Raw genomic sequence first — 27805 nt, 5'->3', positions numbered from 1 at the left:
TTAAAAATAATAATGACATTAATTCCACGGCAACAATTTATTTAACAAATGGGAACATTGACAAGGAAAATTCAAGCTTTAGGCAAATGAGCACCAATCGGTCGGAAGCCATTTTCATCAGCCGTGTAATCCACGCGGTACTTGACGCCATCGTCTCCAATATATTCATAGAATCCCTTAGCTCTGGTGCCTCCACCGTTTACAGCTGGCTCAACCTTCCCTGCTTCTTCAGCCGCGATACCATTTTCCGTTTCGTAAAGATAATGGTATCCGTCAACATCCACGTCATTTTCTAGTCTGAGGATTTTTGCGCTGGGCTCATAGCCTGATCTTGAGTAGACCACGGGTGCGTAGGAAGCTAAGGGCCTAGGTTTCACTGAGTAGACGAAGGGCCGAGCTGATGGCAGGACGGGCACTGACGCTACTGATGGGCGCGCGGTCACCGTTGCTAGCGATGAAGCGAAGGGTTCTACTTCGAGCCTGGAAAATATTAACCTCTCTTAGTTTACAGAACGAGAGGACGGAGATACGCGAGATGTTGTCTTCGAAACGGCAAAGGTAATTTTAAAGTTTAATTAACTAAATAAGCTAACTATAAGACTTAAGTCAATTGTTTTACGGCTAACAACATTAAGTTATTGTGTTATCAAAAACTTCAAAACTGGAGGTATTGAAAATTAATACTACAAAATCAATAAAACATCAAAAACTTTTCATATCAGAATCCTTTTGGAATGAGTAATGATTCAAGGAATGTAACACGCTGCCATGAAGAACTGATTTTTAGGGGAGTTTTTGGGGAATAGTCAACAGTGAGATATAGTGTAAATAAATAAATATTATAGGGGCATTTTTACACAAATTGACTAAGTCCCACGATAAGCCTTGTATTGTAGATACATAGAGAACGATATATATAATATACAAATACTTAAAACATCCATGACTCAGGAACAAATATCTGTGCTCATTACACAAATAAATACCCTTACCGGGATACGAACCCAGGAACATCGGCTTCATAGGCAGGGTCACTACCCACTAAGCCAGACCGGTCCTCAAAAGTGTGTAGGTACTTCTAATTGCACTACAGAATCTTGATTATGTTTATTTAACACAATCATCAAGTTCCCCACATCTGCATATGTGTATTAGGCCCTAGCCTTGATTCGAAAGCTACGCACATGTGGTCACGATTAATCTAACAAAAATTTATTAGTGTTCCCCACTTTCACTATTAAAAAAACATATAATAAACAAATTTAAGAAACTAACCCATTTTGGTCTCCATAGTTGACGTAAGGGGTGAGCAGCGGTTGATTGTACGGATTGTACGCCTTCACGTATACTGGCTGGTACGCGGTGTAGATCGAATTGTATTTGCCATTCCGTCCGATCAGGCTCCTGTACCAGAATTATTATTATGATTATTTTTAAATCGATTTGAAGTACAATGTAGTGTACTTTATATAAGTACTTAAGAATCATAGACCTGGAGGTTAATTATTAAGTACATAATGTTACATACATACTAAAAGCAAAAAGAAAATGAGAATGAATGAAAAATGCTTTAAAACTTGCTAAATAAATGGCATCTAACCCTCTCTTAATGTATTTTAATTCTTTTTTATTAACAATGAATCGGGAAGTCTAACACAGTCTACGTTATAATAAAAACGCCCATATTCAATTAAAATTTCTTTTCAAAACAAAGTGATACATTTATTAATGAAGCGCAATAAGAATTGACTATAAATTGCCTTAAATAAATCTTAATGAATACTAAAGCAATCATTTTCAAGTTCATGTAATTTCCTATTAACTGAAATCACTTTACATGGCACTTTAATGGCAATCATAACAAACTTGCTGTACTTAACTACAAAGTAGCTTGAAAACCATTGCTACTGCTTATTTAAATCAGGAAGTACTTACAAATACAACCATGATGCATACCTATTGTCTAAAGCTGTGTACACACGGTACTTGCTGTCAGGCGATCCGTAATAGCGTCCCTCGTCGCCCGGACGGTACTTGCCGTCATCCCCGTATAGCCCTGGCTTGTACTGGCCATCGTCCTCAGCTACACTGAGGCCGAGTACAGCGATCACCACGAGGGACTAGGGGAGTGACAAAATGTTAATTTTGCATATGATAAAGATAAAGATAGTTTATTATTCAAATAGGCACATTACAATGCGCTTATGAACGTTAAATAAAGATATGTCTACATCAGACAAAATGGACTTGTAACTAAAATGTAATTATTTCGGGATGCAGCTACTCGTATAACTCAGAGTGGAATCGAATCCCAAATGAGTATTTACAAAACGAAACCACTGGACATTCAATATATACCTAACCTTTACTGTACACTTCAATAAAAGAAACGATACAAATCACAATCTTTAAAGTTTAGTTAGCTAAATCTAAATCTCTTCCATATAAATACAATCTTTGGGTAGTCGAAAAACTGCAACTAATATCCAATGAAGCAAAAAAAAACTAGGTATGTAATCTTTGCTTGCGGTATAAAATTATAAATATATACTTTATAATAATGTAAATACTTTATTTTTACTTAACTTGTACCTAGGTATCACAACACTGAGTTATTAATATTTTTATATTTTCACTTGCACGTAAAACTCCAAAGTACTTAAAACATTTCCTTTTTACAAGGAAGTGCGTAAGTATATTTCAGACGCCTCTTTTTTGTCACATTTTACTTACCAAAATCAGCTTCATGTTAGCAAAAGAACGCTTGAACCGAGCGAAATAACTCGAATGATACAGTTTAAATGACAATCGGTTCTTTTATACATAGACCAAACTCGAAAATGGTTCGCCGAAAACATATGTCTATGTTGCAGAAAATGGTAATTTTATTTGTTATGCTGGCATTCGGCGCGACGTAAATGGGTTGATACGTGATATATTAACCACGCCTATGGCCGAAAATTAGATCAAGTTGGGACCTTGTCGTCCTTCTAAAATTGTTATCGAATTATTTTTATAAGCTGAGTAGTATGGTGATATCTTGTTTTTACGAGCCTAAGTCCTAATAGAATGCGGTTTTTTTTTCATATTTTTCTAATACAATTTAAAATTAATGCTATTAAGTGCGGCATCTTAACCTCAACTATGGTCCCATCCACGAAACCAGGCATGCATATAGCTTTAAGTTTATAATAATAAATAGAAGTAGAAACACGCCGAGAAGTTATTGTTTCTCACCCTCCCTCCCACTTTTATATCCCCATTTATAGACAGTTTTAGCCTTCACAATCACAGTGTAGCAAAAAAAATAACAATTTAGCCCATTTATTTGTTATTCTTAAAAGTATCAGTTCAAAGTTTCAAAGCAAGGACTCACATATTTTTTGTGAAAAAATAATATTTTTAGCGCGTGGCAGTAGCGAGTTTCATATAATGGCCAAAGTATTTGACTTTGGCCATTATAAAGTTTAAAAAACGCTGAATTTGGCTTTTTAAAGGTATGGATATATATTCCATGCGTTTTTGCCCTTTTTGGTACAAATTTGTCGTTTCATTTTTTCATACAAACAAAATCGCAAATATTATAAGGAGAAATTAAGCATAATTTTAAAACCATGTCTTAATAGTATACTTCCAAAGACAATAGTGTAGAAAAGTTAATGAAGAACATTGTATTTCTAAACATTTTTATTGTAACTTTCACAGTTGTAATGAACATTTATAAAAACTAAATATGAGGATATAAAAGTGTGGGGAAACAATAACTTCTCGGTATGCTTTTACTTCCATTTATTATAAAGCGGATGGAACCATACCTCCATAGTAAATCGAGCTAAAGAGCCGCACTACTCGTATATGGTTAATTTCAACTTTACTACATCAGTTACATATAAATAGGTAGTGTTCAAAAAACGTTACACTACCTAACTATTCTAAATGTTCAAATATTATATAATGATGCTAAAGTTAAAACATCACTTTATAATAAGTATTTTAGTGTCTTAATATACTAAGTATGTTAGCGGATAGGCCAGACAGTCTTTTGCAAAGACAATGGATGTCCGCATTAAAAAGCCGCTCCATTTTGGAGCTGTTTACTATTTAAATTAAAATTTTGCAATCGTTTTTATTTTTATTGTTTTTTTTTGTACAAATAGTACTAGCTTATATGATACTCTAACTAACAATGTGGACCACTTAGTGTCTGAATAAAGATTTTTTTATCATTATTATTTATAATGCCTATATTTCCCAAAAGTTTATAAATATTATAAATGAATAAAGTATAATCGTATATGGATGCAACTAACATAATTTAACATGTACACATTAAATAATAATTATTAATTATTTTATATATATACATATATTGTACATTAAATGTTATTTTGTTTGTATTTGATTTTAATGTGACATATTGTATTTATTTAGAAATGTCACTTTTTAATTAAAATATGCGATTATACTTGGATAATAAATAATTTATTTTATATACCTACTTGAACATTCCATACTGAGGCAAGTCACTTGCACCACAGTACGCGATACAGATATTCAATTATGTCGTATTGCCAAACAGTTCCTTAATAACTTGAATGAATCATGATTTATCTATAAATTGAAATTCCTTATTTGACTATTTTTCTTTCTAACATATTATCTGTTAGTGTATAATTAATAATTTTGCGTCTAAGTTCTTTAGTGTAATGACATACTGTAAACTTACCTCCTTAGTCCTTGGACTTTCTACTATTCATACAAATTAATTATTATCTTCAAGGTACGCTAACATCAAGTCGCCTACAGTTTAATTTCTTGCTCCTGTTACAGGGCCCACCTGGTATGTTATTGAACTTATTGAGACGAGTATATCAGTCATACGATACTCTATGATACTGAAAATTCATGGTTCGGAGATTAGCCAGCACAAAATTACAGAGTGGCTACCACCAGTTTGGCACTGACATAAACGATATCGAGAACGTAACTTACTTTCTTACTTACTTTTGATACTGTCAGTGACTCATGGTACGGGTACAGGAGGCTGAAAATGGCCTGAATCGCTTCTAGAACAGGATGGTACTGACGTGCCTTTCTTTAACTTACATTACCTCTAATAGTATATGAACTTTATTTGTTACTGTTTTCACTTAAGAGGAAAGAGTACGGCCGATTCTCCATACATACGTAGTCCCCATTTTACTCTCTGCATAATGACATTTTGGAAAATATTGTTACATAGATGTATGTTAATCTTAGCTATGCCCCTACGTTTGACTTTTTTCGATTTATGTATTACTTTATTATAAAAATAAGGCGCAACAGATTTGATAAAAAAATTAAAATGCTTCTAAGTCGGAAAATAATTAAAAATTCGAAAAAATTAACCGTAGGGGCATGTGGTTGATATACAATAAATGGCGTCAAAATAATTTTAATAATGTTAATATCCAGAAAGGAAAATGAGGATTACGTTTGTATGAAAAGGTGATTTCGCGCGGGTTCCCACTTTCGTCTTAAGAACTCAAATACCGCTTCAATTTCACTATTAATTTATCAAATAAAATAAAATAAAACATCTGTGAAAATGCCTCTATATTCCAGTTATAGTTACATATTTTGATTATGACCGAAGTTAATAAATAAATATACAAGTGGATGTTTAATCACTTTAATCAGTAATATCGACGACCCTGACGAACACTTCGTACTCCAGATTAAGCTTGCTCGGGCGAGAGTTGGCGACTGTGCTCAGGACCTTCGTGCCTTTGAAGCTGTAGAAGGACCCTGATTTATCTCCAGGCAGAGAATTAAAGCGTGGTGGGTACCTAGAAATGAAATGAAATAAATTTTATAAAATATTAAATTTTTGATACAAACTTTTACTGTCGACTGTACTGTACTTTCAACCTTATTTTAACGAAGTTAATTTTATTGAGGTACCTATTATACTGAAATTGTGTTGTCAAGACACAAACACATTTTTTTTCTACATCTCTAAAACGCAAATAGTGTTCTGATTTGTATAAATGTAAATGAAGCGTGTATGTACTTATAAATTTACGCGTCAATATTTACTGCTTACTTGGATAATAATAAATAATTATTAATTAAGGTGTATAAACAGAACTACTACAGTGCTAAAAGGTTGCGTACTTGAACTATAAGCGATTAGAAGGAAAAATGTGAGGTGCGTCTTCGTGGATGGCATAGACTAATACCTATTGTGATACTTAAATGTGCCAATCTTTTACCCCTTGCCATTTGTCTATATCATATATTAATCCCATTTGTATATATCATTTGGTTCTCGGTGACGACGTTAATTAATACATTTTTAGGTAGGTACAAGCTCGCCTCACAGATACGAAATTTATCTATTTATGTTTATTTGGTAGGAAAACTATCGTTATCCAGAGTTTTCCCATACATATATACATATATGTATGGGAAAACTCTGACGCCTATTTCCCGAAGGGGAGGCAGAGACCACGGATTTCCACTTGCTACGATCCTGACATACCTCTTTCGCTTCCTTCACTTTTATGACATTCCTCATACACGCTCGTCGGTTTAGGGTGCTCTTGACCTGGCCTTTCTTCAGGAGGAGTTTTCCCATACTTATAGAAATAATCATAACGTATTTAATTATATCCAAGCAATTGCGACTACCGAGGTTTCTTGCCCACCGATCATCACAACTAACTGCGCGTTGTAATGTACAGATCCTTATGATAGACAGCACACTGCTTACGTTATGTGTGCGTACACGGCTTCAACACACTGCTACGCACACGCATCCGGTGTGCATAGGCCTTAAAATAATTGTCAATTTCAATTCTATTTGACACGGTGTGCTCTGGCCTTTAAAGTACATCCATAGCTATAAAGTAGTTAACACAGTAGTACATAGTACTATGTACTTACAGCCTATTATTTAGTCCACCTTGGCGAGTTCTGATTCTGCGTGGATCTCATGATACAAGCTAGGACAGCGAATCTATATCGGGATTTCTAAAGTTTTTCTCCCATGTTTGCATTATTTGGCCTAATGTCCTAAGTTATTTATTTGGACTAGAGTTATAAGTGATTGCGACCCTAGAACAGCATCTGCACGGTGCTACCTTAACCCTTACATTTCACTAAATTGTCCAAAACACCATTGTTCCGTATACATATCACTAAAATACCCAAAATAACATTCTGTCTTTTTTACAAATACGTTTTGATACTCAAAGGCCGCTAAAAACTCTATATTTAGCAAATTACTATTATTCCATACACATTAACTTTTAGTATTTTAAGCGGCTGAGATTATCAAAAGGTATTAAAATTCCTAATTTACTTGAGCTCTAAATTTATTGCACTGCGTGGGCTGACAGGCGGGTAGGCGTTTTGTTAACATGTGTATCAGTCCAAAGATATCAATGCAAATATATATAAATAGCTATCATCGCAGTCAAACAGTATTTGTGCCAAATTTTGTACGGGTAGGCTCAAAAGTTGCTACTATTTTGACATTCGCATTTTGAATTCGTTATATTTAACAACTACTATTTTCTGAACCTTTCTTAAGGCCTACCATATTATTATGTGTGTTTAGCGCGTCAAAATATTTTTTTCTACTTATGGACTTTAGTATTCGAATTAACTAAGACTTCGTAGAACAAGCTATAATCGAATACATTTGTCTATTTAGCTTACAACTTCTGTAGGGCTAAGATGGTCGGCTTTTTATAATATGTCATCATGCTGTCACGTTCTTACAAGCATGTAAGTGCGAAATTGACCCGTGACATGACAAGTGATAAAAATGCGACCATGATACCACCGCAGGGCTTTTAAATGAGCGTGGATTTTAAAGCAGCGCTTTTTTAAATAATTTGTGGATATCAAACAGCATTATAAAATACAATCAATATAACGTTAGGTTGTCTGTGACTTTTAGCTTTGTATATTCCACCGTACGTATATTTTTTTGGACAAACAACAATTAAAGTAAGTAATAAAAATTAAATTAAGTTCTGTAGCTTAAATATTATGTATCTGCTTCACATAAATTAACCCATTACCCACGTAATCTTGTTTTGCCTACCCCTTGATTGTTTTATCATATTTGAAGGCACGGTGGAGTTGAAAATATACATATATTTTTTTTACTGGTGATATACGTCTTTTATCTACTTATATTTTATTTTTCTATTAAAGAAATATTTTAAAGTAGTATTCATTGATGATTTAATTAAGGTAACATATTATTTTGTATTAAAAATATTTGGTGTAAATAATTACGTCGGGTGAGAATACGTTTGTGCCACAGGCCACTTACATTGGTTTGCAGGAGAGCGAAAAGAAGCAATATAAATATATTTTTAGAAAAGGTTTATATTTAGCAAATATTTAACTTATTTATTATTTAGGCACATATGTTTACTATTTATAAATATTTTCTATATCATGAAATATCATTTTTATTATTGCCATATTCGTTTTTAATGAGTATAATTAAATGTTAATCGTACAATGTATGACATGACGCAAAGTTTTGGATATGTCACAATTTTTGAGATAATTTTCTCTTAACAGAGTTAAAATTATCTTCGTGAAATGCAGATATGACAGAACATTTTTGAAAAATGTATTATTTTAATCCAATTGTAAGTTTCAGGAATCATAAAAAACGTTTTTGCTCCAAAATTGACACAGCACAAGCGTATTCTCAGACGACGATAAATTATTTGATGTATGACATAATTTTCTAGAGAATTCATATTAAATTTTACATTACATACATAAATCTTTTATATTACCTACTCAAGCTAAAGTTTAAGTTGTACAAGAACCTACAAAAACCATTTTAAATTTATACTTTTTTTCTTACTTTATTTTTACCAAAAGCTAAGCGATAAAGAACCTACCCTTTTTAATTATGTTCTTAAAACATTTACGATTTAAGATTAATACAGTGATTCATTTTAAAATAAAAAGTAGTGATTTAGTCCGGTACTTTACAAAAACTCTTCAGAACGATGACCGCAGGAGGCCGATTCTGTTTCATCAATTTGATAAGGGTCTTCTTATTTTGATACGTCCTTAAGTCGAGTCATCAGGCATCTCACGTGCACCGCTAAATGCGAACGAGATAGTTTATTATGAGAGACCTGTATGGCTACCACCAGTGACATATTTATTCGATAGCGTGTGCGTAACTTACTTTCGCATCTCGCTCATACTCGCATATTAATGCGAGCCCGATGTGTAGAAAGTAAGTTACGCAGACGTCAGTGTCAGTTTGACACTGCTAAGGTACTCGTGGTAAGGCTGATTGTATTGCGAGAGCGTCAGCGTTATCAAGCGTTAAAAAACAGCGTTATCGGCTCACGCTGATTTGTAGTAGCGGTACACGCCCCCAAGGACGTATGAAAATAAAACAGAATCGGCCTCCAGGAATTGCGGTTTTATTGCCAACAAACGCACGTTGCCAAAATCGACGTCATAAAGATCATCCTTTGCAATAAATGTTTCCTTATGAAACACATTGTATTACATGGGTCTACAGTCTGCAAATCTGGGAAAAGTTTGGTTTAGAGACAAGTAGGTACAGTAAGCAATTGGATCGTTCGATATAATTTAGCACTAATTGAGAAACGTTACTTATTATAACGACATCCTACAAATTGTACTACAAAGAACCATTTTACCTTCTGTTTAATCCTATAATGAAGGAATGGAGTCAATTTGTGTATTATTGTCCCATAAGAGTTATTATATTATAAAAACGCTATAATAAGGAATTCCCAGAGTGGACTGCTTGAATATGATATAGGCATAAATAAATATCCTTTATTGTTGCTACCATTTACAAACCCAAAGCAGGTACTTATGTACTTACTGTGTTTTACTTTTTTTTGTTAAAAATACCTACAAGACGAATTTTTGTATAAAAGTCTCTAAGGGATAAAATATAATTTAAAAAAGATGATCATTAAATTATCCAAGACCTGAATTTTTATATAAATAATTAAAAGACAGTAAATTAAATCAGCCAAACAGACAAGAACCGAATGAAGTGGAAACGTGAATATCGTGGGTGCAGTCAGCACCAATACCTGCCACCCTGTAATCATTTTCTAAATATAGATAAACGTCTACAGGTCTAGTGCAAAAATTATTATATATATATATATGCTATAAGTAGTCAAATTGTTTTACATATAGAGATGTCCCTTTTTGTTGACCTATCAAAGAATGGTGGAACATTTTGATGCCTAGTCTGATCCGAATTTTGATACTGACTGTATATAGACAACTATAAATGAATATAATACATAAATACTTAAATACATAGTAAATACCCATGACTCAGGAACAAATATCATCTCATCAGTCATCACACTTTATTTTTACAATTATTGACCTTGAATGGTATACAACTTGCTAATGATAACACTTGAGATGACACTATGAATTCTCAGTGTCCCATGTCAGTGACACAGCTATGGTGAAAGATATAAATAAAGCTAAAGAGAAACACTGGCGATATTCATAAATGCACTACAAGTCTCAATTACCTATTAGTTTGTCTTCTGTCATTTTGACTTATGTATTTGTAAGAAAGAGATAAAACATAAGTTATCTAATTGAAGCTTGTAAACTTTTATGAATAAGGGAGTAAGCACTTACTGCGTAACGAACTCCGAAGCATTCGCCTGTGGCGTTGGCGAGAGGTAGTGGCACTTGACAGCCACCTCCTTATCTGCAAACATCTTGTTGTAGTGCGCCGAGCTACCCTGCAACTCGTCGCTGAAGCCGATGTAGTCCGAAGACACGTACTGGTTTACCAGCGCCTTAATGATCTTGTGGATATGAGGGTATCGCTCTGCGTAAATCTTTCCCCCATAATCGATTTTATTTGGCTTATATGATGAATCATCTCGATCGCTGCTGTCGCCGTACCTATCTCCATTTCCATATCCATCTCCATTTCCGTATCCTCCTCCGTATCCATTTCCTCCAAATCCTCCAAATCCTCCATTGCCTCCAAACCCTCCATTGCCTCCAAAGCCTCCGTTCCCTCCAAATCCACCATTGCCCCCAAAACCTCCGTTTGGACCCTCCTGGTGTACATATCTGTAATCTCCGTCATCTTCGGGATACAGGCCTTGTCTGTACACGTACGTGTATTTACCCTCGTCTCCTCTGACGTATTTTCCTTCGCCTAAAGGCCGATAATACCGTCCGTCGTCATAAACACGATATTTTTTCGGATTGTATTTCCCATCGTCAAACGGGGAACAGTGACTGATTGATAGTAACGACAGCAGAAATATCTGAAAAAAGGGAACCTGTTGTACCTGTCTATATGGATACTGCACATTGTCATCTACACAACTAAATAGAAATAAAATCTATCTAAAAATATTACAACGTATTAATCTAAATATTTAGAAAAAATACTCAAAGAGTCAGTTTTGAAACAACGTAATTATGTCATGAGCAACATGCGCAGCATTCAGATGGCTACATCTTTAAACGTAAATAAAATAAACTATTCACTTACATATTTTGCATATTGCATCATTTTTATTTTCACCAAATTTTAAAACTCCACCCAGGCCTCGATATTTTATCTAGTGGATTTATTTAGGCTCTCGCGATCGAAGCTCGCTCGGCTGACTTCGCCTTCTATCTGAAACTAGACTAGCTATTATATTACACGTGGAAATATTTTGAATGACATTGATCTTTAATTTTCTATCCATAAGTTTCATTCTAATTTTATTAACATTTAGATGCGCTATAAATTTTCTTAAAACATACCGAAAATTAGAGCCTCTTCAGAGTGTGCCGAGGTCGTTCAGTTGTATTAGCATAGGTTAGATCATTAGATTTCCGCCAAAGCTTTTCAATCCGTTAATCATAAATCACTTACACAAGAATTAACTGCACTAGAAATCAATGTCTCGAGTGTGTACATATATTTAAAAAATATATTTTATATTCACAGTAATATTTGCACTGTCGAGTCGACCGGCCTACGTGAGAGACGTTACTCTTACATGGGGTGTACTGGCGTGGACCCACTTTACACGAAGACACATAAACATGCCAGCGCGTCGAGAACGACAATGTACCTTCTGCATTCCAAAGACCCAATTTTATTAAGATGCGGTCAGATTCCTGACGCCAATCGATGACACTACGGATTTTCCTTGCGCATCCAAATAGCAAAGCGATGACTCCATCTCCGTCAAAACTTTTCGCATACCATATAAATAAAGCTATTATTGATACATAAAATGTAGAATATTATGCTTATAGTCACCGCAATAACACCTTTATCCATTGATTCATTTTCTTTATTTTTAATAACTATAAGTAATTCGTATTCGGTTCGATAAAAAAACATGGAATATTTAAATTAATGATATGGTTTACGATCTTGAAAGTACCGATTAACGTCGAAATATAATAGAATATACTCCTAATTTTTGCACATAATCAATTCTTGCTTTATTTATTAGGTCAAAGGTGTAATATCGAAACCATATCTATCGAAATTCCATATATATTTTTTCTACTAGATCGAACTAGTTTGCTCTGATATTCGTCATGACAATTACTAAAACAGGTTCGAAAGGGTAGTTCAAGGTAAGATCAACGTTGTAGTTCAGCGGGTCTATGATGGTCGCACTATTATCGTTTTTCATCGTAACCTTCAGGATTTCACAAGTACAGAATGGGTAACTTTATTGTTTACAACTTATTATGGCCGCCATTTTGTTTTAGTGACAAATTTGACATTTGTTGCATGAAAATTATGTCGTATAGATACGACAATACGAAAATATCGTTTTTCGCTTAAATTTAAAAAAAACTTGTTTTAACTATCAAAAAAATCTGTAGAATTTGATTGAGTACAACCCAATCCAGTAGGTAAAAAACGAAACGCTAAAAATATAGCGGCCTGTTTCGAAACCCTGTGTTTGATTGGCCACCAAGACCCCAGATTTAACAGTTCCTGACTTTTTGCTCTGTAGGGCTACCTAAAAGGACGTATGGATTCTAATATAGGCCGATAAACCTTCAACTAACAAAATATCCGGGTTACGGTCACAGAGATAACGCCGGAAATGCGCGAAAATTTGATAAAAAACGCGATGAAAAGAGTTCACATCTGCCATGCAGCTAGAAGCTAGAGATGGCCAAACAATCATTTTAGGCAGACGGCAAACATTATTTTCTATTTGTAGTGCCAACCATCGTTTTTTGGGTCTGCCATCCGCTCTCCGTCCTTCAACTTTCATTCCTAACATCCTTTTTCCTATATGGCATTCATCCCTCCTCATTAAATGCCCATACCACGCTAACCTACCACTCCTTATCTTCTCCGCTACCGGTGCTACTTTCAAACTTCCCCTTATATACTCATTCTTAATACGATCCTTTCTCGTCACTCCACACATCCATCTCAACATTCTCATTTCCGCTGCGTGCACTCTTCTTTCATCCGTCACTTTCGTCGCCCAGCATTCTGATCCATACATTACAACAGGTCTCACGATCGTCCTGTAGATTTTCCCCTTAAGTTGAAGGGGCATTCGTGGATCGCAAGTTGTTCCAAAGACCTGTCGCCATTTCATCCATCCCGCATTTATTCTATTTTTCACGTCACGGTCGATGTTGCCGTCACTTTGGATCAATGACCCAAGGTACCGGAAATCGGAGCAGACTGGTAGGGATACACCGTCTAAGGCAATATGGGAAAAACTGGATAAACCACCGAAATCGCAGAACATATGCTCCGTTTTGGTTCTGCTTATTTTCAGTCCCACAATTTTCAGCTTTTCTTGCCATTTTCCCAGTCTGCTCCGATATATTTTTATATTTTTGAATGAGTAAAATTTAAAAATTTAATTGTGTACTTTTAATTTTCCCACGTCCGTTGCCAATTTGTACGTGCGAAAACGATGCTTTAGACAACAGACGATAAAAGCTTAACCATCCTATTCCTACTGAGCTTTGGAAATACCTAAATAAGGTTTATTAATAGTAACTAGTATACGATCAGGGGGCCGGACATACGGGGCCGATTTTTGAATTTCGAATGCTCGATTTCGTGTAATTGTAATAATTGAAAACGAGTGGTCATTATCACTAGATTCCCAATTTCTATTGCTCGCGGTTTTCCACATATTTTCGAGTGATGAATTCGAGCGCTCGAAATTCAAAAATCAGCCCCGTATGTACATCCCAATTTAAATCTAACCGCAAAAATAGCATCTGTACCGCCTCTATAGCGATGTTGCGTATAGAGTAATGCGGGGTTCATATAGAGGAACCATACTCCAATTTCTAAGAAGTAAGAGAGAGGCCAATACTAATATCGGCGGCCATTCGTAAATTTCCTCTGTAATGTTTAGTTTAGTCACTTAACTAATAGATAGGTAGGATACTTACGTCAGGTTGCTTCAGATGCTCTAAGGGCAAACAGTGCAGAAATAGGAGCTGTCTAGGCTCCGTCAACTCAGGGAACGAGACAATAAATTTCACGATTCACGATATGTCTAGGAATTTCATGATCATGATGATGCATACAGAAATGGATTGGTTTATTAAAAAACACAATCCCCTAATAAGAGCGCCACCGGACGGTCGGTGCAGTCTTAATGGCATACTTACAGTTGATGTTTTTTGTATATTGGTTCCTTTTATGTTAGTTGATTTGGTTTTGTTCTACTTACGTATAAAGTAAATAAATAAATAAATATTATAGGGACTTTCTTGCACAAATTTCAAAGTCCCACAGTAAGCCAAGAAGGCTTGTGTTGTGGGTACTCATGACAACAATATATACAATATACAAATACTTAAAATACATAGAAAACATCAATGACTCAGGATATCGGTACTCATCATACAAATAAATACCCTTACCGGGATCCAAACCCAGGACCATCGGCTTCATAGGCAGGGTCACTACCCACTAGGCCATTTATTTTCGTTTTGAATTTATATTTGTAGAGCCTAGTAAAGCACGGTAATTTGTTAACCTGCGACCTGCGACCGACCGATCTCAAAGGTCCAGTCTGTAAACCAGCGCTAGGCTTGGCCCATTGCCCAATCATCAGGTATTAAATATATTAATTACCTATTTTTCTAATTCATTTGTATTTAGTATTTAAGGTTCTTAATGTTATTATTGTACTTAGCTTATAAAGTTTTTTTTGTGGCTATAAATACTTTTCTGATTTTGATTCTTATTCTGATGTTGTTGTTGTTATAAGCGCTGGTGGCGTAGCGGTAAGAGCGTGCGACTTGCAATCCGGAGGTCGCGGGTTCAAACCCTGGCTCGTACCAATGAGTTTTTCGGAACTTACGTACGAAATATCATTTGATATTTACCAGTCGCTTTTCGGTGAAGGAAAACATCGTGAGGAAACCGGACTAATCCCAACAAGGCCTAGTTAACCCTCTGGGTTGGAAGGTCAGATGGCAGTCGCTTTCGTAAAAACTAGTGCCTACGCCAAATCTTGGGATTAGTTGTCAAGCGGACCCCAGGCTCCCATGAGCCGTGGCAAAATGCCGGGACAACGCCAGGAAGAAGATTCTGATGTTGTCCCAGGCCACAATCTGCAGGTATCTTTTGATTAGGTACTTCACAGCTTCAAAAGACTGCAAACCTGAGGAGCAGATGTTATCTCATCTTTATAAGCTTATACGAGCAGAATAGTATCGACAGACAGACAAAAACGTACAAAGAAGTGATCCTATGGTAATAATTCCTTTCTTTTTTAAGGTACGGAACTTTAAAATAAAAAATAAACAATCTTAATACAAATATACTCGTAAAATAAACAAATCCATGTTCATATTCATATTTATTTCGTAAATGCATGATGCACCACACGTCAACACATTATAAAGATAATATTAACATTTAATACATTTTCGATCATTATCAATTAAATAAATCATTAAAAATACAAATTAATCATACAATGTGAGATTATTAACAAGAATAAAATTCAATTAAATGTCACACAATTCTCGGATGTCATAAAATGGAGTGTTTATACCATAGGTGGATTTTTAATACGAAATACCAGATTTAAGAACCTACTGACCTATTAATCCAAAACCAGATATAGAATCGATGCATCGCATAAAAAGTAGATGCTCGGTGGGTCGATCATCCTTGTAGAATGTAGGTCAAAAGGATTCGCCGTGACATTTTTTGCCTTATCTGCATCTTTATGCACATAAACAACCGTTGTGTCCAGTTGCTACGTATCAATACAATACAATTAATTTTTGCGGCCCTATCGCACAACGTTCTCGATATTCAATTACGGTATCAATTATGTCATATACGAGGTAGGTCGAAATCGAAATTTAAGTTTACATTCAGGATCAGATTGCAACTGCGGCATTACTGCAGCGGCGTTTGCTGGTACATATTAGCATCATACATATCACTGTCTCGTTACATATCACTGTCAATTTCCTCTATAAATTACAACTCTTATCTTTGCCACATTGCTGTTGCGACTAGAATGGTCTACGAGTCATTCATTTTAACAAGGAGATTAAATTGTTCGCTATTGCATTTATTCATTGCGCTTTATAGAACTCGATATTATAGTTAATATTTATACGTGGAGTTCCTGTTTGATTTAACGATCATACAGATAAGAACACATAGGAACATTCTTACACAAATCGACCTTTACATTAAGCTCAATTAAGCTCGTATTAATTGTATAATGGATACTACCTAGACGACGATATTTCCTGTAGTTTGACAATTAGACATACATAAAGATGAATACTTAAATTAATAGAAAATATGGATATATCTCAGGAAGAAATGTTTGTGATAAACAACCAAATAAATACGTGATTCCAACCTAGGACTTCCAGCTTCGTAGGTCAGGTCACCTACTAGACTAGGAGACTATATTGATAGTAGTGTCTGACCGAAACATGTTTTTTTGCCGAAACCGAAACCGAAGGTTCAGCTTTAGCTCTAGTTTCGACCGAAACCGAAACCGAAACTTTTGTAGACATGTTAAAATCGTTGAAAAAAAGTAATAAAACCGCTTTTATACACTTATTAAGACTGCGTCGACCGTCCAGTGGCACCCTCATTAGGGGAATGTGTTTTCCAATAAACCAATTAATTTCTGTATACATATGTAAATCAGCAGGTATATTAATATTGTTGTCCTACTTGTTCCCCAACTTTTGGTCTTAGTCACATAGTTTAGTTTCATAGAAAGAAGTTGTAGTGTGGAGTATGCTCCACACCATACCATTACCAGTACCATTACCACCAACCACCATACCACCATTTACCATTTACCATTTGTAAGTTTCGGCCCGGCCGAAAGGTTCGACCGTTTTTTGACCAGAACCGAAACTACAGCCGAGATATGAGACTGACCAAAACCGAATCTTCGGTCGGACACTATGGCATCTATCGTTTCCTGCTTCCGAATGTTTTTTTTATACTACGTCGGTGGCAAACAAGCATACGGCCCGTGGTAAGCACACTCCGTAGCCTATGTACGGCTGCAACACCAGAAGAGATACATACGCGTTGCCTCGGCACAGTTCAGGTTTAACATTTAAATACCCCATAAGGCTGTTTATACAAGGTACATAAAACGGCCTAATGCCCAGAAATTAAAAGGAAACAAAAGATATGGTGAGTTGCGCGGATATTGCGACGGAAAATATAGCCGTCCGAAGGGTTTTTGCCTTTTATTTATTTTAATAACCCTGGAACTATTTATTTATTTATTTTGTCTATGTGACTAGTCAGGTGTCTTTAGCTATATTCACTAGCTATTTTAACCTAAAATTATACTGCTATAGTACGCAGGATAGCATTCATCATCATCATCTCAGCTGAAGTACGACGTCCACTGCTAGACAAAGGCCTTTATCAAGGATCTCCACAACGAACGGTTATTCGCTGCCCTCAACCAACGGTTTCCCGCGACTTTATCCAGATCTCCGGTCTATCTAGTTTGGGGCCTTCCCACGCTGCATCTACCGGTACGTGGCCGCCACTCGAGAACACCCATCACCCTAACGGCCATCGTTTGTGCGAGCAATGTGGTCCACTGCCACTTAAGTCTGGCAATTCTCTTAGCTATGTCGACAACTCGAAAACTTCGAGTATAGCTCGCTCCATTGCTCTTTGAGTGACCTTGAGCTAAGGATAACGTTACACAACTGAAAATTAATGAATCTTAGATATTTGTTTCCGTGTTTTTTTTTCTATCAAGCCAACTTTGGTTGGAGTCGGCCCTTGCAAACACAGTAAAAATCAATATAAAAAGCCCCCTTTTAAGAATACCTGCGCCTATAGTAGCTCAATTCTTAAGTAAGTAAGTAATGATAACCAATTGTGAGGCTTACTTGTGTCAAGCCCTACGGTCGGTGTCGCGGATGGTCACATCACTATTAGCCCGGCGCGAACTGTCAGAGAGCATCGCCCATCGCCCGCCATTACGGTGTCGGAGTTTTCCGTGTTTTTATGTGTCCTTTATTTAATGAGGTATGGCGTTTTCTCCTCTAATAGTAAATATTCTTTATCGTGTACCATACAGTTAAAAATACACAGAAAATGAAATATTGTTAAAAGCTAGGTAACAACAGGCGGTCTTATCGCTAAGAATCTCACAACAATAACAATAGGTGCCTAAACCCCCGCAATGTCTATTATTAGTCTAATTTCTGTGGAACTTATTACGACATTCTGAAGTCACTGCTAGGGCATACATAAGTGGGTCTAATTAAAGGCAAGGAATTTAAAAATTAGTACAACTTATTATGTTTTTTTATTATAACAAGCCATTGTACAATCAATGCCTAGTATAATTTAATGAACACAGTTTGAGCCTTTTCTTACAAAAGGAGTATTTGTCATATACGTTTCTTCGGTAAACTAATTTAGACTCTTTACTTGGGGATGTGGGCGCCAGAGGGATGGAAGCCGTTTTCGTCGGCGGTGTAGTCGACTCTGTAGGTGATGCCATCAGGGGCGACGAACTCATAGAATCCCTTGACTCTTATAGCGTCGTTTTCGCTGTCAACCTTTTCTAGCTTACCGGCTTCTTCGGCTAGGATTTTGTTCTCGGTCTCGTAAAGGTAGTGGTAGCCATCAGGTTCAACTTCTCCCTCTTGACGGATGATGCCGTATTTGTACTCGTAGTTGCCGGCGTTGCCGCTGCTGTAAGCCTTTCCGGAGCCAGCGCTAGCACTGCTGGACACGCCGACGCCGCTAACACCAACGCCGCTTACACCAACACCGGAGCCGAAGGTGGAGCCAGCCTTGCCGCTCACGCCAACACCAGAGCCAAACCTGGAGCCACCGCCGACGCCGCTGGACGCGGAGGCCTTGGCGGAACCGCCAGCGCCAGCAGACGCTGAGGCGCTAGCGCTGTTGGCGCCACCGGCGTTTCCAGCACCACCGGCACCACCAGCACCGAAACCACTAGAATGAAGAAAAAAATGTTTATAGGCTGGAATTATTATGACTAGCGTAGAATCATTTCAAATCAAATTGACAAAAAAAATATACCTTACGACTTTATTTTATAACTTTTACTTTAAGATGGTTCAAACAATTAATTTTTCAACTTGACTTTGGAAAGAAACTGCATGATTAACGAAATATTATGAATACGTATGGTTATATTATATACTTAATATTTTACAGGACTAACCAGCTAACTATGTTACAGGAAACATAGCTAGGTACCGAGACCACGAGAAAAAAAATGCATCACGAAAGTTAGAATACTGCCTAACCGATGAGGTTAAGAGTCACCGGCAAGCCCGGTCGAATTTCACCTTCCCATACAAACGGAGTTTCGTTCTCATTTTAAAACTACGCGCTGAAATGTAATTCAACTTTGCACATATAATGACATGCGGTATATCTAGTCCTAAAATTAGTTTATATAGCTCCATTTTATAAAACAAAAGATATAGAGCAAAAACAAGTTTTGTATGAAAAACTTAATTTCGCTGTATTTTTTAACTATAGTATCTGAAGCTATATAAACTAATTACAAGACTAGATATACCTTATCTTCGGAGCAATCTAGCTAGTCGTATTAAAATGAGAGCGTATAACTACGTTTGTATAGAGAACCGAGCTTGCTGGGGACCCTCGCATGACACTCGCATCGCTAGAACCCCGGTAACTCGTACTCGTTAGTCGTTATCAACCGGGACCATTGCGGTCGCCACGGTCGTTCGCGCCCTTGTAGAAACCTTTAGACTCATCAGTTTTATATTGCTGGGTGCGTAGCCAACATGCCAATTGTTTACGCTCCGTAGCGAACGAAAAGTAACTGTCACTGTCGCACTAATATGGAAGAGTGATACCCAAGCAGCACATTAGTGAATTTTGCAGCTTATCTTATAGCTTTATGTTCTAAATGAGTGGTTTAACAGTGTTTGATAAAACTTATACCTTTAAACACAACTCAAAATTGTATATGAGTTCATCCTGTTACTTGTAGTTGCTTAGGAACGTTTATTGCTTCTACTTTATTACTTATGGTTGGGTAAAGGCGATTTTGCTACTTAAAGTTGCATGCAGGTTTTAATTGTCACTGAATAAGAAGCAATAGTGCTATATAAGGCCCTAAAGTCACTTATAAGCAACTCCTACATATAAGTGGGAACATACCCTTATTTGGAACTTTTAATTCCAAATGACTAGTATAATAGAGTAGTATATCACCAATAGTGGCTATAGAGATAATTTTACGGCCCTTTTGGAACCTAAAGTTATTGCAACTTTAAGGGCTAGAAATACTCTTATTGCCACTCCAACGCATAATTAAGTCTCAATAGGAGGTTCTTGAAAACCAAAAGCAGTTATTTTCACTTATTTCAAACCACTAACGATCTAACAGTTCCAAAATTAGGTCATATACATAATATCCTATCAAAAACATTTTCATGAAAATGTTGCCAAGACGAAACCATAATGCTCGCACTGTCAAAATGTTATCAGATTTCTCGTAGAGACAAGCTTCTAACTCTACAAGCCCTAACTTCAGAAACTCTACAACAAGAGTCAAAATATGTGGCATGGCCGTTTCGCTACTGTCACATGGGCGTAAGGTGCAAAATTTATTCACTAAGTATACTTGTAGTAACGAAACGGCCAAGCCACATATTTTGACTAAGGTGTAGAGTTTGTGAAGTAAGGGCTTGTAGAGTTAGAAGCTTGGCTCTACAAGAAATCTGATAATTTTTTGACAGTGCGAGCCTTATGGTTTCGTCTAGGCAACATTTTCCATGAAAATGTTTTTGATAGGATTTCACTTCTTTTTGTAAGTTGCTTATGACAATCTTCCATCCCCTAATATAAATGGTAAAGAAAGTAGAGTAAATATACTTTATTGGACCACAAAAGAAAAATTCAAAAATCAAAAGCCCCTTAAGGGCTATAAATTTCCAATTTTTTTTCTTTCTTTTGTTGTTTGTATACTAATACTATGCTACATACCAAATTTTTGCTTCCTAGGACTTCAGGAAGTACCCCAAGGGTTTTGGTGATCATCAGTGAGTGAGTGAAGTGAGTCGGTGACAAAAACGGGGTTTTTCCGATACGAACAAAATCTTAAGTATGAAAGCTATGCATCTGAATTTTTTTATGCTTAATAAGTCCACTATTGACATTATATCCCGAGAATTTTGTTTATCTGGTATAATCCAAACCCAAGTTATGAGGGTTCAAAAAAACGACGATGCGCTTTTAGAAAAGGTAGGCCATGCGCTTCGCTTTGCTCGTCTTGGCGGGGGCACTACCCTGCCCCCAGATTTATTTTTCCTATTGCGGCGCCTCCTCTGTCAATAGCATTCACGGCTTTGCCACTCGCAAGATACAAATAAGTGATTTTTCAGACCTGATAGTTCTAAATAGAGAACAAATAAGTGAAAATAAACACTGTAAAATATTTTTTGTTCCGCCATGTTTACAAATGGAGTCCTTGAAAATCAAATTATTTTAAACAGAATTTTATCACACTGACGCATAATCACAGACCTTTGATAGTTGTGACGATGTTACTTTAACATTGTACGTAACCTACAATCATTAGGTCAGGTTTTTAACAGTTTTATTTCTTATCAGTATCAATTCCTCATTTGATTTAGCACTCTCCTTTTAAATATTCCTGGATCAAATCAAAGGCGCATCGAAATTTACAAAGAAACCATACTATAGTTTCACAGTAAAAAATAATTCGCAAGGATTTCGTGCTTATTTCAATTCCTGTATAACGTGAAGTTTTCATCACTTTACCAAACAGATATGTACATCCAAAATTAAAATGGCAGATCACATTCACTTTTAAAAAACACAACTTATTGTCTTAATTGTTGCCACGCCACTCAAAGGAAATTGGGCATCTCATTTATCACTCCTTGACCGAACTGAAATTGTAATACATTCATTCGTTCAATATAAATCGTTCACTGCGCATAACTGTCACCCATAGTTCTAATTGCCACTTAAGGTAATCGAGAGATCTCTTATGGATTCAATTTAGAACCAAAAATAGGCTGCAATTTTTCTCCTTTTTGGTCTATATTGGGTCTATATGGGTTCTCTCCACCTATATAGAACTTAGTCATGGCTATATCCCAAGTAGCACACGGGGTGGGAAATAGCTCGTATATCATATCTATTTAGATACTTAAGTGAAATATATAGCCATGACTAAGTTCTATATAGGTGGAGAGAACCCATATAGACCCAATATAGACCAAAAAGGAGAAAAATTGCAGCCTATTTTTGGTTCTAAATTGAATCCATAAGAGATCTCTCGATTACCTTAAGTGGCAATTAGAACTATGGGTGACAGTTATGCGCAGTGAACGATTTATATTGAACGAATGAATGTATTACAATTTCAGTTCGGTCAAGGAGTGATAAATGAGATGCCCAATTTCCTTTGAGTGGCGTGGCAACAATTAAGACAATAAGTTGTGTTTTTTTAAAGTGAATGTGATCTGCCATTTTAATTTTGGATGTACATATCTGTTTGGTAAAGTGATGAAAACTTCACGTTATACAGGAATTGAAATAAGCACGAAATCCTTGCGAATTATTTTTTACTGTGAAACTATAGTATGGTTTCTTTGTAAATTTCGATGCGCCTTTGATTTGATCCAGGAATATTTAAAAGGAGAGTGCTAAATCAAATGAGGAATTGATACTGATAAGAAATAAAACTGTTAAAAACCTGACCTAATGATTGTAGGTTACGTACAATGTTAAAGTAACATCGTCACAACTATCAAAGGTCTGTGATTATGCGTCAGTGTGATAAAATTCTGTTTAAAATAATTTGATTTTCAAGGACTCCATTTGTAAACATGGCGGAACAAAAAATATTTTACAGTGTTTATTTTCACTTATTTGTTCTCTATTTAGAACTATCAGGTCTGAAAAATCACTTATTTGTATCTTGCGAGTGGCAAAGCCGTGAATGCTATTGACAGAGGAGGCGCCGCAATAGGAAAAATAAATCTGGGGGCAGGGTAGTGCCCCCGCCAAGACGAGCAAAGCGAAGCGCATGGCCTACCTTTTCTAAAAGCGCATCGTCGTTTTTTTGAACCCTCATAACTTGGGTTTGGATTATACCAGATAAACAAAATTCTCGGGATATAATGTCAATAGTGGACTTATTAAGCATAAAAAAATTCAGATGCATAGCTTTCATACTTAAGATTTTGTTCGTATCGGAAAAACCCCGTTTTTGTCACCGACTCACTTCACTCACTCACTGACGATCACCAAAACCCTTGGGGTACTTCCTGAAGTCCTAGGAAGCAAAAATTTGGTATGTAGCATAGTATTAGTATACAAACAACAAAAGAAAGAAAAAAAATTGGAAATTTATAGCCCTTAAGGGGCTTTTGATTTTTGAATTTTTCTTCTGTGGTCCAATAAAGTATATTTACTCTACTTTCTTTACCATTTATATTAGGGGATGGAAGATTGTCATAAGCAACTTACAAAAAGAAGTGAAATCCTATCAAAAACATTTTCATGGAAAATGTTGCCTAGACGAAACCATAAGGCTCGCACTGTCAAAAAATTATCAGATTTCTTGTAGAGCCAAGCTTCTAACTCTACAAGCCCTTACTTCACAAACTCTACACCTTAGTCAAAATATGTGGCTTGGCCGTTTCGTTACTACAAGTATACTTAGTGAATAAATTTTGCACCTTACGCCCATGTGACAGTAGCGAAACGGCCATGCCACATATTTTGACTCTTGTTGTAGAGTTTCTGAAGTTAGGGCTTGTAGAGTTAGAAGCTTGTCTCTACGAGAAATCTGATAACATTTTGACAGTGCGAGCATTATGGTTTCGTCTTGGCAACATTTTCATGAAAATGTTTTTGATAGGATATTATGTATATGACCTAATTTTGGAACTGTTAGATCGTTAGTGGTTTGAAATAAGTGAAAATAACTGCTTTTGGTTTTCAAGAACCTCCTATTGAGACTTAATTATGCGTTGGAGTGGCAATAAGAGTATTTCTAGCCCTTAAAGTTGCAATAACTTTAGGTTCCAAAAGGGCCGTAAAATTATCTCTATAGCCACTATTGGTGATATACTACTCTATTATACTAGTCATTTGGAATTAAAAGTTCCAAATAAGGGTATGTTCCCACTTATATGTAGGAGTTGCTTATAAGTGACTTTAGGGCCTTATATAGCACTATTGCTTCTTATTCAGTGACAATTAAAACCTGCATGCAACTTTAAGTAGCAAAATCGCCTTTACCCAACCATAAGTAATAAAGTAGAAGCAATAAACGTTCCTAAGCAACTACAAGTAACAGGATGAACTCATATACAATTTTGAGTTGTGTTTAAAGGTATAAGTTTTATCAAACACTGTTAAACCACTCATTTAGAACATAAAGCTATAAGATAAGCTGCAAAATTCACTAATGTGCTGCTTGGGATATTTCACTTAAGTATCTAAATAGATATGATATACGAGCTATTTCCCACCCCGTGTGCTACTTGGGTACTTTATCGATCGCCACGGAGCGAACAATTGTCACCTTGGCTACGCACCCTCGTACCCGTGTACTGGCCACGAGAACCGCCACGTTCGCCATGGTACCTGGAGCCCTTGTAGAAGCCTTTGGACTGGCGGGTACCAGCAAACCCACATGTCGTGTACTCACCTGTTGCTGTCACCGGTGTACTGGCCACCGGGACCGCCGCGGTCGCCACGGTCGCTCGAGCCCTTGTAGAAGCCTCCGGGACCGCCACGGTCGCTGGAACCGCTGTAGAAACCACCGGCCCCACCGCGGTCGCCTCGGTCACCGCTGAAAATTATCGTTTGTGAAATTTCTGTATAAAATAGTTTTTGTGGACTGTAGTTATTTTTTCGATTTTCATTAATCTACATGTCTTCATTCAATCCCTTTGATCGTATTTATACGGGGCAAATTATTTTAGGTGATACAATACATATTACAAACAATATTTAGACTGTACTCATTATTCCTAAAATCACAATTATTTGGAGACTAGGATTATTTTTGTGATTTCAAAGTTGCTGCTATAGTTAAAATTGATCATAGAAATAAGTACAAATCATGCATATATCTTGCGTCATCTAAAAAATGACAATCCGTGTGTATAACTTTATTTTAATTCTACAATCCTACACTTTCTTGAAATATACTTCCTCTAGTTTCACCACGCAAATGCAGGAAAGGAAGGAAGAGTTTTAATGGAAATGTCCATTAAAACTCTCTTATAATAAGTCATGTATCATGTGTAGGCAGAAAGTATTACAAAGCAAATAAATTAATTTAACTGTCTCACTGACAAGTTAAATTATTATTTGTAGTATTATCAAGCCATATTTGTAATGCTTAACGCACAGGGTTACTGGGCGAGGACGTGTCGTGTAAGTATTTTATTACTCATTGTATCGTTTAATACTGAACAGTGATATTTTATTGGTATTATATTAATGTTTAAACGATGTCAAGTGCCACCCAAATAGTCTTTCGATAACCATATTTTTTTACAATTCATAAAGCCATAAATTTATGGCATTTAATAACATATGTATTCTAAAATACCAATTTATCAGTAGAAAAGGCTCAAAATTCTAAATTTCCTTGTGATAAATCGCCTTAGTGATAAATTGATTTGCCAAAGTCTGGACCAAAGTACTAGTATCTGTATTTTCTATCTATCAGTACCCAAGGGTATAGAAAATAATACTTACTTGTATTTTCCAAGATCATCGGGCACGTAGCGACCCGAGTTGTCGGCAGCGGGGTTGTAGCGTCCAGAATTGTCGACATAGCGTCCAGAGTTGACGTCGCCGCGGTAGCGTCCAGAGTTGTCGTTGTAGGTACCAGCGTTGTAGCGGCCATTGTAGCTGGCCGACGCCGAGGCGCTCACGCCGCTGTTGAATCGGCGGGCATTTGAGTTGAACTGGAACCTGCGAAGAAATGAGCTTAGTTTAAGTCTGGCTGCCCTAGGCTTAAACCTAGAAAGGTCAAAATTAATTTCCTACAAACGTATAGTTGGATAAACTAAAATTATGACTAATCAGTGTGGTAGGTTAAGTTCACTGTTTTTAAAGTTAATGTTTTAATGAACTTAGTCTGAGTCTGGCTGCCCTCTAGGCTTTATCCTAGAAAGGTCAAAATTAATTTCCTAGCAATGTATAGTTGGTAAACTAAAATATTAGACTAATCAGTGTGGTAGGTTAATTTCACTGTTTTCAAAGTTAATGCTTTAAAATAAGGACTTGGATATTATTTTAATGTCGGTTAGTATGGCTAAATTCCTAAATAGTCCTTAAAAATTAAAGGGTGAAAAAATATTATTACTACACATACACTTTTCATTAATTAAAAATACTCATTTAAAATATAATTAACTTACTTTCCAGGGAATTCAGCAGCAAGGGCAACGCCCAAGCACAAACAAACAACCTAAAACAATAAATTCATAATGAGTCACTAAGCACATAAATTATCCAACGATTATTTTTTATTTTTCACATAATTTTTCAAAACTGGTCCGAATAATCGTAAAAAAAACACTTACGAATAATCCGCGCATTTTCGTTGTTACACACGGGGTTTAACTCCCTGAATGTGCTATTTCAAAGACGAAAGCCTATTTATACCATTTTATCTTATATCTTATTTTAAATAGACGAACCTCTTGTCTAGTTCGTCTCATTTGCTATGTGTCGATTGCCGTTTATACATAGGCAACGTTTCTCAAACTTGTACTTTGTTGAATTGATTAATGTGATTGCCACGTCAGCCGATTAATCGTAGTTTTTATTACGTGGCTTTTTTACAATAATACTTTTTAAAGGTTTTTGTGTCTAGGACTATATGACACTTGACTCCGATAGTAAAACCACGACCAAATCTTTCAAATACTGAAACATAGCAAATACATGCATCATGGGGGGGATCTAAAGCTTTCCACTAATTTCTCTCAATTTTAACTCTCTTACGAAGAGTAAGCATTATTAGTGCCGTAAATAGTTTATCGCACTGTAACTATGTCAGGTGAATTTCTGACAAATATAGGTGAACAACTCTAAAAGTGAACAATTACGAGTATATAGTATCTAGGATTCTTGGCAATATATAAAATAGTACATTACGATACAAGTGCGAAAAATAGGAAATTCGAAACGAGTGGCGATACATTAAAACACGACCGAAGGGAGTGTTTTAAATCGACGCGAGTT

The 27805-nt window shown here is 36.2% G+C and overlaps 2 protein-coding genes across 7 annotated transcripts; both read right to left on the bottom strand.

The window, feature by feature from the left end:
• Positions 1 to 27289, bottom strand: LOC133519517 (uncharacterized). Its single transcript, XM_061853523.1, has 11 exons — positions 27142 to 27289; positions 26977 to 27026; positions 26309 to 26527; positions 25248 to 25391; positions 18976 to 19507; positions 10684 to 11330; positions 5699 to 5828; positions 2734 to 2814; positions 1958 to 2120; positions 1276 to 1411; positions 1 to 480 (listed from the first exon to the last, which is right to left on the bottom strand). Exons 1-11 carry the CDS (start codon positions 27154 to 27156, stop codon positions 72 to 74), a joined length of 2526 nt encoding a protein of 841 aa, XP_061709507.1. The 5' UTR covers positions 27157 to 27289; the 3' UTR covers positions 1 to 71.
• Positions 5579 to 12434, bottom strand: LOC133520073 (aspartate, glycine, lysine and serine-rich protein-like). 6 transcript variants are annotated; one of them, XM_061854367.1, is made up of 4 exons: positions 11821 to 12434; positions 11561 to 11695; positions 10684 to 11330; positions 5579 to 5828 (listed from the first exon to the last, which is right to left on the bottom strand). In XM_061854367.1, exons 2-4 carry the CDS (start codon positions 11579 to 11581, stop codon positions 5672 to 5674), a joined length of 825 nt encoding a protein of 274 aa, XP_061710351.1. In that variant the 5' UTR covers positions 11582 to 11695; positions 11821 to 12434; the 3' UTR covers positions 5579 to 5671. The 6 variants fall into 6 exon arrangements, with proteins under 6 accessions (XP_061710351.1, XP_061710352.1, XP_061710353.1 ...); XM_061854368.1 differs by having other exon boundaries at positions 11561 to 11689; positions 11821 to 12151; XM_061854369.1 differs by having other exon boundaries at positions 11561 to 11685; positions 11821 to 12151.
• Positions 27290 to 27805: the final 516 nt, after the last annotated feature.

The sequence above is a fragment of the Cydia pomonella genome, chromosome 7 (assembly GCF_033807575.1).
Source record: "Cydia pomonella isolate Wapato2018A chromosome 7, ilCydPomo1, whole genome shotgun sequence".
NCBI classification, from domain to species: domain Eukaryota; kingdom Metazoa; phylum Arthropoda; class Insecta; order Lepidoptera; family Tortricidae; genus Cydia; species Cydia pomonella.
The sequence above is the reverse complement of the archived record's forward strand: the minus strand, read 5'-3'. Positions and strand labels throughout refer to the sequence as shown.